At 40.4% G+C, this 12684-nt stretch overlaps 1 protein-coding gene across 2 annotated transcripts in view; it reads left to right on the top strand.

The window, feature by feature from the left end:
• DNAH6 (dynein axonemal heavy chain 6) overlaps nt 1–12684 on the top strand; it is a 285139-nt gene that overhangs the window by 240732 nt on the left and 31723 nt on the right. For both annotated transcript variants that reach the window (XR_005718342.1, XM_040224335.1), the window contains exons 66-68: nt 612–700; nt 1760–1906; nt 4945–5083. Coding sequence is in view for 1 of the 2 variants with exons in the window: in XM_040224335.1 (XP_040080269.1) it covers nt 612–700; nt 1760–1906; nt 4945–5083 (375 nt within the window). In the remaining variant the exon portion in view is untranslated. The remainder of the gene's footprint in view (nt 1–611; nt 701–1759; nt 1907–4944; nt 5084–12684) is intronic.

The following is a 12684-nucleotide window of genomic DNA, read 5'->3' as shown; positions in this document are numbered from 1 at the left end:
CTGGAGCTTTAGAGCCTGAACACACAACCAGAGAGTAGCCCCTACTCGCTGCAACTAGAGAAAGCCCATGCACAGCAATGAAGACACAGCACAGTCAAAATAATAATTTTTTAAAAAGAACAGAACAAGTTCTTAATTTCTTTACTCAACTGTGCCAACATCCAGACTGCCAGGATCACCTGGGTGAAGAGCTTCTAGAAAGAGTCCCCTCACCTCCATTCTAGAACATTTTACAACATCAAATATTTTAAAAAGATAAACTAGTCCTTAAACAGAGCTTATATTTTTCTATCCTATAATAATTATTTCTTATAGAAAAATATTACTGAGTTTCAGTACTTTGGCCACCTCATGAGAAGAGTTGACTCATTGGAAAAAACTCTGATGCTGGGAGGAATTGGGGGCAGGAGGAGAAGGGGACGACAGAGGATGGGATGGCTGGATGGCATCACGGGCTCGATGGATGTGAGTCTGAGTGAACTCCGGGAGATGGTGATGAACAGGGAGGCCTGGCGTGCTGCGATTCATGGGGTCACAGAGAGTTGGACACGACTGAGCGACTGAACTGAACTGAACTGAAGCATTTTCTTTTTTGTCTTTGTTTTAAACAGATGTTGTTATCAAGGACACATTTCGACTTTTTTTAAGCTCCATGCCTAGTAGTACATTTCCTGTGACAGTCCTTCAAAATTCTGTCAAGGTAACATATGTTCGTGGTTGAACTCTGTGGCATGATTGGGCTCAGGGTGCTCCCCAAGTGAATCCATGGAGCCCACTGGGCCTGTGCAGGGTTGTGTCAGGGTTTGGTCGGCCAAGGTGGGGAGGTGGGAGTCAGTGTCCATTCACCAGGCCACTGCCCTTCCTGTGTGCCCTTCTGCTAGTCATTCAACACCTCCCTGCTTCTCCTCTTCAAGAAAATGTCTAGGATGCAGAGAGATGAGAATAGAACCCTTCTCAGAGTTAAGAAAATGTTTCAGCATGTGAGAAACAGGAAAGCTCACAGGCAGTATGGCTGATGGATTGGAACCTCAATTATCTTTCACATAATTCAGAAAACTTGGATAGAGAGACTTACTAAGTAAAAAAGACCTTCAAGCTGAGGGCTGGAGACACTAAAGCAAGTCCTAGAAGGCATCTTTTTTTTTTTTTTTTTTTTTTGGCCGTTATGCACAGCATTCAGGATCTTAGTTCCCCAACCAGGGATCAAAGTTTCCATATATGGGAAGCCTCTGCATATGAACCTGGAGAAGGAAATGGCAAGCCCCTCCAGGATTCTTGCCTGAAGAATCCCATGGACAGAGGAGCCTGGTGGGCTGCAGTCCATGGGGTCCCAAAGAGTCAGACATGACTGAGCAACTAACACACACTTCTGCATATGAATGATCACTCAGGAACCAGGGTTGTCTCTTCCCTGGTGCCCCGTGCCATCAAGGCAAAGTGTAGGGTGATGGTGGACATTGAGATGACCAGAAAATCCAGTGCAGAAGGCCTGAGCATCCTTTCTGGCCTGTGGTTAGAAAAATGGACACCAAATGGAAAGGTCTGAGATTCTTGTGGAGGTGGTTCACCCACTGTAGGCCTGAGAACCCCCTATTCTCCAGAGGCCAAGGCTGAGAGGGATACAGAACTGGCAGGAACAGGGCAGGAATGCCTCCCAGGCATCAGTTACCTGCATCCCCTCACTGGCTTCTATATGTGTTATTTGGAAAAAATTCAAATCTGTACAACCACACTCTCAGCCATGTGTCTCTAAATACAGGTAACCAATGAGCCTCCAAAAGGTTTACGTGCAAATATCAGACGAGCATTTACCGAAATGATGCCTTCATTTTTTGAAGAAAATATACTTGGAAGAAAATGGAGACAAATAATATTCGGCATTTGTTTCTTCCATGCAATTATTCAGGTACACTAAATTTGCTCATTTTTTAAATATAGACAAGGAGAAGTGTATTCGGTTAAAAATCAATACAGGGCTGCTATGGTGGCTCAAATGGTAAAGGATCTACCTACAACGCAGGCGACCTAGATTCAATCCCTGGGACAGGAAGATCCCCTGGAGAAGGGAATGGCTACCTGCTTCGGTATTCTTGCCTGGAGAATTCCATGGACAGAGGAGCTTGGCGGGCTACGGTCCATGGAGCTGCAAAGAGTTGGATACGGCCAAGTAACTAACACTTTAAATCAATAAAAAGTAAGAATTAAAAGCTTACAAATGACATTGTGAAATGCTGAGGTCTCTGTTCTATCTGAACCCAAGTTGTTTTAACTCAGCCCCTAGACTTCCCTGGTAGCTCAGATGATAAAGAATCTGTCTGCAATGTAGGAGACCTGGGTTCGATCCTTTGGTCAGAATGCTCACTTGGAGAACGAAATGGCTACCCACTCCCATATTCTAGCCTAGAGAATTCCATGGACAGAATAGCCTAGCAGACTACAGTCCATGGGGTCGCAAAGAGTCCTACATGACTGAGCGACTAACATGCACACTCTCTGATTTCTGTATGACCCTTGCCTCTGTACCTCACAGTTTTGCCTCCCAGCCCTGCTCTGACCTAAGGAGCTACATTGCCTGGATAAATGCAGTAGGTCAAATTCAAAAGCATGAAGTTGTCTCCTCAGCTGTGCTTCACTCACAAAATCTGCTTCCCCTCCAGACTCTACTCCTGAAATGGATGGTCCCATTTTTGTAATCACCTACAGCCAGAATTTCAGGACCGTTTTTATCCTTCCTCCTTTACACATATATATCATGTTGGTCAGCAAGTCTGCATTTTTTATTACAATAATTTCACTCTCACCTGTTTCTGTTTGAATGGGCTTACCACCCTTAATGGCTTGCCTCCAGGACTTCCCTGGTGGCTTAGACGGTAAAGCATCTGTCTACAATGCAGGAGACCTGGCTTCCATCCCTGGGTCAGGAAGATCCCCTGGAGAAGGAAATGGCAATCCACTCCAGTACTATTGCCTGGAAAATCCCATGGACAGAAGAGCCTGGTAGGCTACAATCCATGGGGTCGCAAAGAGTCGGACATGACTGTATATATATATATACACACACATACATACAATGGAATACTTATCAGCCATTAAAAAGAATGAAATTTTGCCATTTGCAGCAACATAGATGGACTTGGAGGGCCATTATGCTAAGTGAAATAAGTCAGAGAAAGACAAATACTGTATAACATCACTTATACGTGGAATATAAGAAATGCAACAAACTAGTGAATATAACACAAAAGAAGCAGACTCACAGATATAGAAAACAAACTACTAGTTACAGGTGGGAGGCTACATAGGAGTGGGGAAGGAGGAGTGATAGTTTATGATGAATGGTGTCAGATTCATGACCTCTGGAGGAGAGAATTTAGATCCAGGGCCAGAAACAAAGTTTGATCACTCAGAGCTTTTGTGTGCTACTGCTGCTGCTGCTGCTGCTAAGTCGCTTCAGTCGTGTCTGGCTCTGTGCGACCCCAAGGACGGCAGCCCACCAGGCTCCCCCATCCCTGGGATTCTTTAGGTAAGAGTAGTGGAGTGGGTTGCCATTTCCTTCTCCAATGCGTGAAAGTGAAAAGTCAAAGTGAAGTCACTCAGTCGTGTCCGACTCAGCAACCCCATGGACTGCAGCCTACCAGGCTCCTCCGTCCATGGAATTCTCCAGGCAAGAGTACTGGAGTGGGGTGCCATTGCCTTGTTTTATTACAGTGAAAAAGGAATAGGAAAAGCTTCTGACATAGATATCAGAAGCGGGTAGAGAGTGCCCCACTCAATAGTCTTATCAAGGCCTCATATACTTTTACAATTGGTTTCTACAGTCAAAAGACCTTACCAGACCCACTCCCACAACATACATCTTAAGATAACAGGATTAGAAGTAACAGTAGAAAGTCCTACCAGACCCACTCCCACATAAGATAACAGGATTAGACAGAAGGTTCTCCTTAAGAAGGAGAAACATGTCCTTGAGCAAGATACATTGTTGTTATATAATTATTAGTACAGAGCTTAAGGAAAAACATACCCTTGATCAAGATGAGTTGTCTTGTTGTGTAATAATTAGCTCTGGGCTAAAAGAAAATAAAGTCTTATGTGACTAAGATGAAGGAATGTAGAAAAAAAAAACTTTTGTCCTTTTCTTCTCCTTGAGAGCCAGGGACTCCTTATCAACCTATCTAAGAATTAACTCTCTCAGGAGGTACAAACCATTGAGTATAAGATATGCTCAAAAATGTATTGTACAATATGGGGGCTATAGCCAATATTTTGTAATAACTGTAAATGGAGTGTAGCCTTTTAAAATTGTATAAAAGATAAGTTTTTAAAAAAAGAAGAAGAGGGAACATGGCACCCATCTTCTGTTATAATCAGTTTAGAGTTAAGAAATTAGGTGGGAGAGGGTGACAACAAAGAGCAGGAAAGATTTCCCTGTGGAGAGTCATGAAACAAGAATTGAGATTCTAGATACCACTTTTTTAAAAAGGTCTCTATGGAGAAGTCAGGGTATAATCAACCCATCAGGCATGTCTGAAAAGCCTACGTGATGGACAGACTTCTGAGAAGATTTAGGGGCAGCTGTCTCCATCAGACAGGTGATTAGCATCAGTATTTTTATACCAAGATGACTCTAAGGTGGGATATTGTTTCCTATTTTGATGGGAAATATTTTATTTTATCATAAAGAACAAATGTTCTTTTGTCGGGTCTGTCACGATTTCACACTTCCAGTAATATCTAGTTATCTTTTGGAACATTGGAAAAAGGCCAGAGTTGGAGGAAGAGGTGCCTGCCTTATTTGGTGAAAGTCAAACTGAAAACCTCACTCAAGTTGAACGGCATTTTGCACAATGAGGATGCCGAACTTCAACAGAAACTCTGGTTTTCAGTATTTTATGCAGAATTAATTTTATCAAATTTTAAGACCATTTTCATTTTCTGTTCTAGGAGAGAAAAAAGTTTGGCCCTCTTGGTTGGAATATCTGCTATGAATTTAATGATAGCGACAGGGAATGCGCTCTACTGAACCTCAACCTTTACTGTCAAGAAGGAAAGATTCCCTGGGATGCACTGATTTACATCACTGGTCAGTATGCCCACATGGTCTGATTTCCAGCTCTCCACCACACGGTTGTTGGTTTACATCTACCTGGCTTATACCAAGATGGTGTCCTCCCAAGTGTATGGTGAGGGTGGTGATGACTTCTGATATTCCCTTTGAGAAGATAAGACCATGATAAGAATATCATAAGAATGTTTATACAGAGAAGACGAGACAGATATTTTCCCAGATAATAATAGCAAACTCTTAGATAGTTCTTGCTACATGCCAAGCACATTTCAGGCACAGCCCATGAATTAGCAGATTTAATCCTCATAAGAGCTCTAAAAGGTAAAGACCGTTATATCCCTATTTTACAAACAAGGAAACTGAAGCACACAGTTTACAAGGGTGAAGCCAAGATTTAAGCAAGCAATCCAGCCTCCAGAGTTTGTGCTCTTAAATTCAAAAGAATCTGAACATGGTTGACCAGTAGAGACCTATTGAGTCAGGGGTACTTACAACAAAGGAAAAAATATTTTATGAAGTATAATTTTTAGCAAATATTAATTGTGGCCCTGTGAGATCTTACTGGTAAAACTAGATCCAGTTTAGACCATGCAGGCCCAAATAATGAAGAAAAGATTCCCATTAGGAGGTGGGGGAGGGAGAGAGCCTGAAAAGGAGCAGAATGGGAATGGATGGTTTTCATTGGTGAGCAAAAGAAATGAGGAACAGCAGAGAGGGGTCAGCTGATCTAGAGACTTGAACAGCATGTGACCCCTTAGAACATGCTTGAGTGAAGGGCAGTGAAACAATAGTGAAAATGGATGAAGACCCATCTCCAGGCTGGACCAAGAAGGCTGGGTATGGAACCTGGGAAGCTCCTTTGTACTTCGGCCCCCAGCCACTCCTGTGGGGCTAAGATTGCTTAACATAACAGTGAACTAGATAGTATTCTCCCTGCCACCCTGTACATACCCTGAAATTTCTGCTTCCTAGGTTTTCTCTGCTTTCTTTCTTTCCTAGAACCTTTGACCTTTCTGTTAGCTCAGTTGTTTCTACTGCCGTGAAAGTAACTGTGTTTTGAAAAGCCTAGAAAGGAACAAGACAATGATACATCTTTTCTCACTACTACTATTCAATGTTGTGCTGAAGTTTCTATCCTGGGAAATTAGACAAGGAAAATAAATAAAAGGCATCAGTTTAGAATGGAAGAAGTAAATTATTTGCAGATGACAATATCTTGAATGCAGAAAATCCTAAAGAATTCACACACACACACACACACACACACACACTGGATGTAACAAATGAGTTCAGCAAAGCTATGGGATACAAAGTCAATATACAAAAATCAACTCCTTCTCTGTACACTGGCAATGAACAATTTGAAAATATTTGTAATTATGTTCATGATAACATCAAAAAGAATAAACAGCTTAAGAATAAATTTAATAAAAGAAGTGCAGATTTGTACACTGAAACCTACAAAGCATTGCCAAAGAAAATTAAAATAATCTAAATTGGTGAAGAAACATGACATGCTTATGAGTTGAGAGATACAATATTGTTAAAGTGATAACATTCCCTGGACTGATCTATAGATTTAACACAATCTATTGATTTAACACGGGCTTCTCTGCTGGCTCAGATGGTAAAGAGTCTTCCTGAAATTCGGGAGACCTGGGTTCAATCCCTGAGTCAGGAGGATCCCCTGGAGGAGGGCATGGCAACCCACTCCAGTATTCTTGCCTGGAGAATCCCCATGAACACAGGAGCCTGGTGGGCTACAGTCCACGGGATTGCAAAGTCAGACATGACTGAACAACTAAGTACAAGCACAACATAGATTTAACACAATCGCTGACAGATTTAACAGCTGAAGCTGATCATAAAATCTGCAAAAATGTGAAGGGCCCCAAAAAACAAAAAACGGATCTTGAAAAAACAAATGAATGAGTCAGAAGAGTCATAATTCCCAATTTCAAAAGTTATACAAAACCACAATAATGAAAACAGGATTTACTGTATAGCACAGGGAGCTATATTCAGTATCTTGTAATAAACTATAAAGGAAAAGAATTGGAAAAAAGATATATACACATATATGTATAATTGAATCATTTTGCTGTACACCTTAAACACAATATTGTAAATCAACTAAATTCAATTTGGGGGGCATTTTTATTTTTTTATTTATTAAATTTTATTTTACTTTACAATACTGTATTGGTTTTGCCATACATCAACATGAATCCGCCACAGGTGTACACGAGTTCCCAATCCTGAACCCCCCTCCCACCTCCCTCCCCATACCATCTCTCTGGGTCATCCCAGTGCACCAGCCCCAAGCATCCTGTATCCTGCATCGAACCTAGACTGGCGATTCGTTTCTTACATGATATTATACGTTTCAATGCCATTCTCCCAAATCATCCCACCTCTCCCTCTCTCACAGAGTCCAAAAGACTGTTCTATATATCTGTGTCTCTTTTGCTGTTTCGCATACAGGGTTATCATTACCATCTTTCTAAATTCCATATATATGCATTAGTATACTGTATTGGTGTTTTTCTTTCTGGCTTACTTCACTCTGTATAATCAGCTCCAGTTTCATCCACCTCATTAGAACTGATTCAAATGTATTCTTTTTAATGGCTGAGTAATACTCCATTGTGTATATGTACCACAGCTTTCTTATCCATTCATCTGCTTATGGACATCTAGGTTGCTTCCATGTCCTGGCTATTATAAACAGTGCTGCGATGAACATTGGGGTACACGTGTCTCTTTCTACTCTGGTTTCCTCGGTGTTTATGCCCAGCAGTGGGATTGCTGGGTTGTATGACAGTTCTATTTCCAGTTTTTTAAGGAATCTCCACACTGTTCTCCATAGTGGCTGTACTAGTTTGCATTCCCACCAACAGTGTAAGAGGGTTCCCTTTTCTCCACACCCTCTCCAGCATTTATTGCTTGTAGACTTTTGGATCATAGCCATTCTGACTGGTGTGAAATGGTACCTCATTGTGGTCTTGATTTGCATTTCTCTGATAATGAGTGATGTTGAGCATCTTTTCATGTGTTTGTTAGCCATCTGTATGTCTTCTTTGGAGAAATGTCTATTTAGTTCTTTGGCCCATTTTTTGATTGGGTCGTTTATTTTTCTGGAATTGAGCTGCATGAGTTGCTTGTATATTTTTGAGATTAGTTGTTTGTCAGTTGCTTCATTTGCTATTATTTTCTCCCATTCCGAAGGCTGTCTTTTCACCTTGCTTATAGTTTCCTTTGTTGTGCAGAAGCTTTTAATTTTAATTAGATCCCATTTGTTTATTTTTGCTTTTATTTCCAGTGTTCTGGGAGGTGGGTCATAGAGGATCCTGCTCTATGACTATATATTGAAAAAATTGAAAAAATTCAATTTTTTAAAAAAGACTATATAGTACTGGCATAACATTAGACATATAATCAATGGAACAGAATTGAGAATCCAAAAATAAACTCATATTTATCATCAATTTTAACAAATGCACCAGGACAACTTAACAAATGATGCTGGGACATTTGGATACCTAGCTGCTTAAGAGAGAATTTGAATCCTTATTTCATGGCATACAAAAAAATTAACTCAAACTGAGTGGTATATCTAAATGTAAGAGCTAAAACTATAAAACTCTTAAGAGAAAGCATATAAATAAATCCCCATGACTTTAGGTTAATTATGGCTTCTTAGATATGGTGCAAAAAGGACTAGTAATTAAAGAAAAATAATAAATTCAACTTTTTCAACATGTAAAGCTTTTACACCTCAGCAAACACTATCAAGAAAATGAAAAAGCAAGACATATACTGAGATAAAATATTTGCAAGCCGTGTATCTAATAAGGCACCTGTCTATGAAGTGTGTAAAGAACTCCTACAACAGTAAGAAAAAAAATCCAATTTTAAAATGGGCAAAAGATTTGAATGTACATTTCACCAAAAAATACATACAGATGCCTAATAAGCTCAAGAAAAGATGCTCAATTAATCATTAGGAAAATGAAAATTGAAACCATATTGAGATACCACTTTATACCTATTAGGATGACTATATTTTAAAAAAAGACCATAACAAGTGTTATCAAGAAAGTGAAGAAACTGAAACTCTCATACATTGCTGGTGGCAATGCAATGAGGTGCCACTGCTTTGGAAAATATTTTAATAGTCTTACCATATGACCTATAAATTCCATTCCACTCCTGCATATATATCAGGGAAAATGAAAACACATGTCCACACTAAAACTCATACATAAATGTTCATAACAGCATTCATGTTCATAACAGCATTATTCATAATACCAAAAGTGGAAACAACCTGAATGTCTATCAACTGATGAATGGATAAATAAAACAAGGTATATTCCATACAATGTAATATTGACAACATGTGTACTCAGTTGTGTCCAACTCTTTGTGACCCCGTGGACTGTTACCCACAAGCTCCTCTGTCCATGGAGTTTCCTGGGCAAGAATACTGGAGTGGGTTGTTGTTTCCTTCTCCAGGGGACCTTCCCAGCCTAGGCGTGGAACCATGTGTCCTGCTTCTCCTGCACTGAAAGTGAACACTTTATGGCTGAGCCAACGGGAAAATCCCACAACGTAGTACTGAAAATGAAAGTCTCTCAGTCGTGTCCAACTCTTTGCAACCCCATGGACTATATAATCCATGGAATTCTCCAGGCCAGAATACTGGAATGGGTAGCCTTTGCCTTCTCCAGGGAATCTTCCCAACCCAGGGATCGAACATAGGACTTTTGAATTGCAGGCAGATTCTTTACCAGCTGAGCCATAACTGCTCCATAAAAAGAAATAAAGTACTGATACATGCTCCAACATGGATAAACTTCAAAAACATGCTAAGTCAAAGAAGCCAGACACAAAATATCACATGCTGTATCTTCCATTTATGTGAAATTTCCAGAAAAATCAAATATACAGACAGAAACAATGATTGCATGGGGCAGAATAGAATAGAATGATTGCAAACGGGCATAAGAAGTATTCTCTGGAAGATGATAGAAATGTTCTAAAATTAGATTATAATGATAGTTATATAATCTTGTAAATATACTAAAAAGTAAAAACATGTGAAATTTAAGTGATTTTATGATCTTCAAGATATAGCTCATTAAAAAGGTTTTTAAAAAGTAGGAGAAAAAAGGCAATGCTGGGGACTTCCCTGGTGGTCCAGAGTGGTTAAGAATATGCTGCCAATGCAAGGGACACAGGTTCAATCCTTGGTCTGGGAAGATTCCACATGCCTCACAACTACTGAAGCCCAGAGCCTGTACTCTGCAGTAAGAGAAGCCACTGTAATGAGAAGCCCACACACCACAATGAAGAGTCACCCTCTCTCTAGCTGCAACTAGAGAAAGCTTGAGCATAGCAATGAAGTCCCAGTGCAGCCAAAAATAAAATAAATTTTAAAACTTTTTATTAAAAAAAAGGCAGTGCTGTATCCAGGCAATAATATTTGCTCATGGTGAGATTTTAGACAGCCATCTGTGGATTAATCCAGAAAATACAGCTTAGTACTACTATGTTAAAGGCTGGAAATATAAAGATGATGTAGCTACCATCTACCAAAAACTCATGGATGGAGATAATAAATAAACTATAATATGGTATAATTACCAAAATAGAAGTTGTAAGGACAATACTGTGGGCATTCAAAAGGAGCAAATAACTCTACCTGGAGGAATCTAGGGAAGCTCCATCAAGGTGTGATGGTTGAGCAGGATGCTGAAAAGTGGGTTGGGCTCAGTGGAAGAGAAGAGGCAGGCGAGCACTCTGGCAGAGAGAACACTGATGGGAAAGCCCAGCAAGCAATATCAGGATGAGCTATGCCTGTAGATACTGTGAATAGTTCAGTAGTGCTGGAGTAGGCTATAAAAAGATGATGTTGTCTTCCCTGATGGCTCAGTGGTAAAGAATCCACCTGCCAGTGCAGGAGACACAGGTTCAATCTCTGGTCTACAAAGATCCCACATGCCACAGAGCAACTAAGCCCATGCATCACAACTACTGAGCCTGTGCTCTAGAGCCTGGAGAATCACAACTACTGAAGCCCAAGCATTCTAGAAGCCATGCTCCAAAACAGGAGAAGCCACTGCAATTAGAAGCCTACGCACCACAACTAGAGAGTAGCCCCTGCTCTCCATGACTAGAGAAAAGCCTATCCAGCAACAAAGACCCAGTACAGCCAATACTAAAATGAATAAATCATTTTTTTAAAGAGGTCATGTATATGGAAGAAAGCTTTACCTTCAATAAAACAAACAAAAAAATAGTGATCTGCGAGCACATCTTGAAAGCCTGTGTGTGTTCTTCATAAATTTGGACTCTACCTTATAAGCAATGGTTGGCAATTACAGTCTTTTAGGCTGGGAAGAGGTACAATCATTTACAAAGCTATAGTAAAAGCAAGATGAAGAATTGAACAAGGGGATTATAGCAACACCAAGGGGGAGACTAGACAGGAGCGAATAAACAGAGAAAGATTAAGGAGGCTTTGAATATGATAAGGTGTTTGGGGTTGGAGGAAGGAGGGGGCGGTTCTTAAAATTTTATAGAGCAAGCTACAGCAATGTCTAAGTCCAGGAATCAGATCTGAGCACAGAGTGGACAAGGACAAAGCCAAACCTCAGGCCTGTCCAGTTTGTATCAGGCCATCTCTGAGCCAACCCATGGGGATAAGAATAGAAGAGAAGGGGAAAACCATGACATCAGGATTTGCAGCGAGACCCTGAGGAACCATCATGCTAGGGCTAGGGCATACAGTGGGTATGTGTGGTGGACACCCCCTCCCAAATGTTCTTATTCTAAATCCAGAAAACTGCTGCTTAAAAGAAAGCCTAAAATTGAGTCAGATACCTTGAGTCAAATTATTCGAGCTCCTGGTTTACTTATTTGATCAAAGAAAAAGATAACACTGAATCTGGACACAGAATCACAAAATCTGATTTTTAAGGCAAATAATTTCCATGCTGCTTCTCAAAATGTAGATATTTTAGTTTGAAATATTTTGGCCCTGCTGCGAGGCATATAGGATCTTAGTTCCCCAACCAAGTATCAACCCAACAGTGGAAGCATGGAATTTTAACCACTGAATCACCAGGAAAGTCCCTGAATTTTTTTTAGAATAATGCATTTTAGGCCAACTCTTCCTCTCACTACTGAGCAATTATTGGAACCTGACTTTTCCAAGCCACCCTCCTTTCCCAGACATCATCATACAACTGAAGAAACTTGAACTTTATATTCCTATCCAGCCCCCAGGATGCAAGAGGAGCTTCGAGTTAGTCCAAAGCTAGATAAACTGACCACAAAGATTTAACCCAACTTTGTGTTCCAAGACTTCCCAGAGGGTAACTGAAGAATATTCTCAGGAAAGTACAACAGCATCTCCTTCTTCCTTCTTAGAACTGTTGATACAGGGAATCAGCTACATGCTCACTCTAAGTGGCTAAGCCAATAAGACTGACCAGAGGTCAAGGGCAATGTCAAATGCCCCAATATTCAAATCATAGGAGTTCCAGAAGAAGACAAAAAGAAAGGCCATGAGAAAATACTTGAAGAGATAATAGTTGAAAACTTCCCTA

This window comes from Oryx dammah, unplaced genomic scaffold (genome assembly GCF_014754425.2).
Source record: "Oryx dammah isolate SB20612 unplaced genomic scaffold, SCBI_Odam_1.1 HiC_scaffold_25, whole genome shotgun sequence".
Lineage (NCBI taxonomy): Eukaryota > Metazoa > Chordata > Mammalia > Artiodactyla > Bovidae > Oryx > Oryx dammah.
This window is presented reverse-complemented; position numbering and strand designations above follow the sequence as displayed.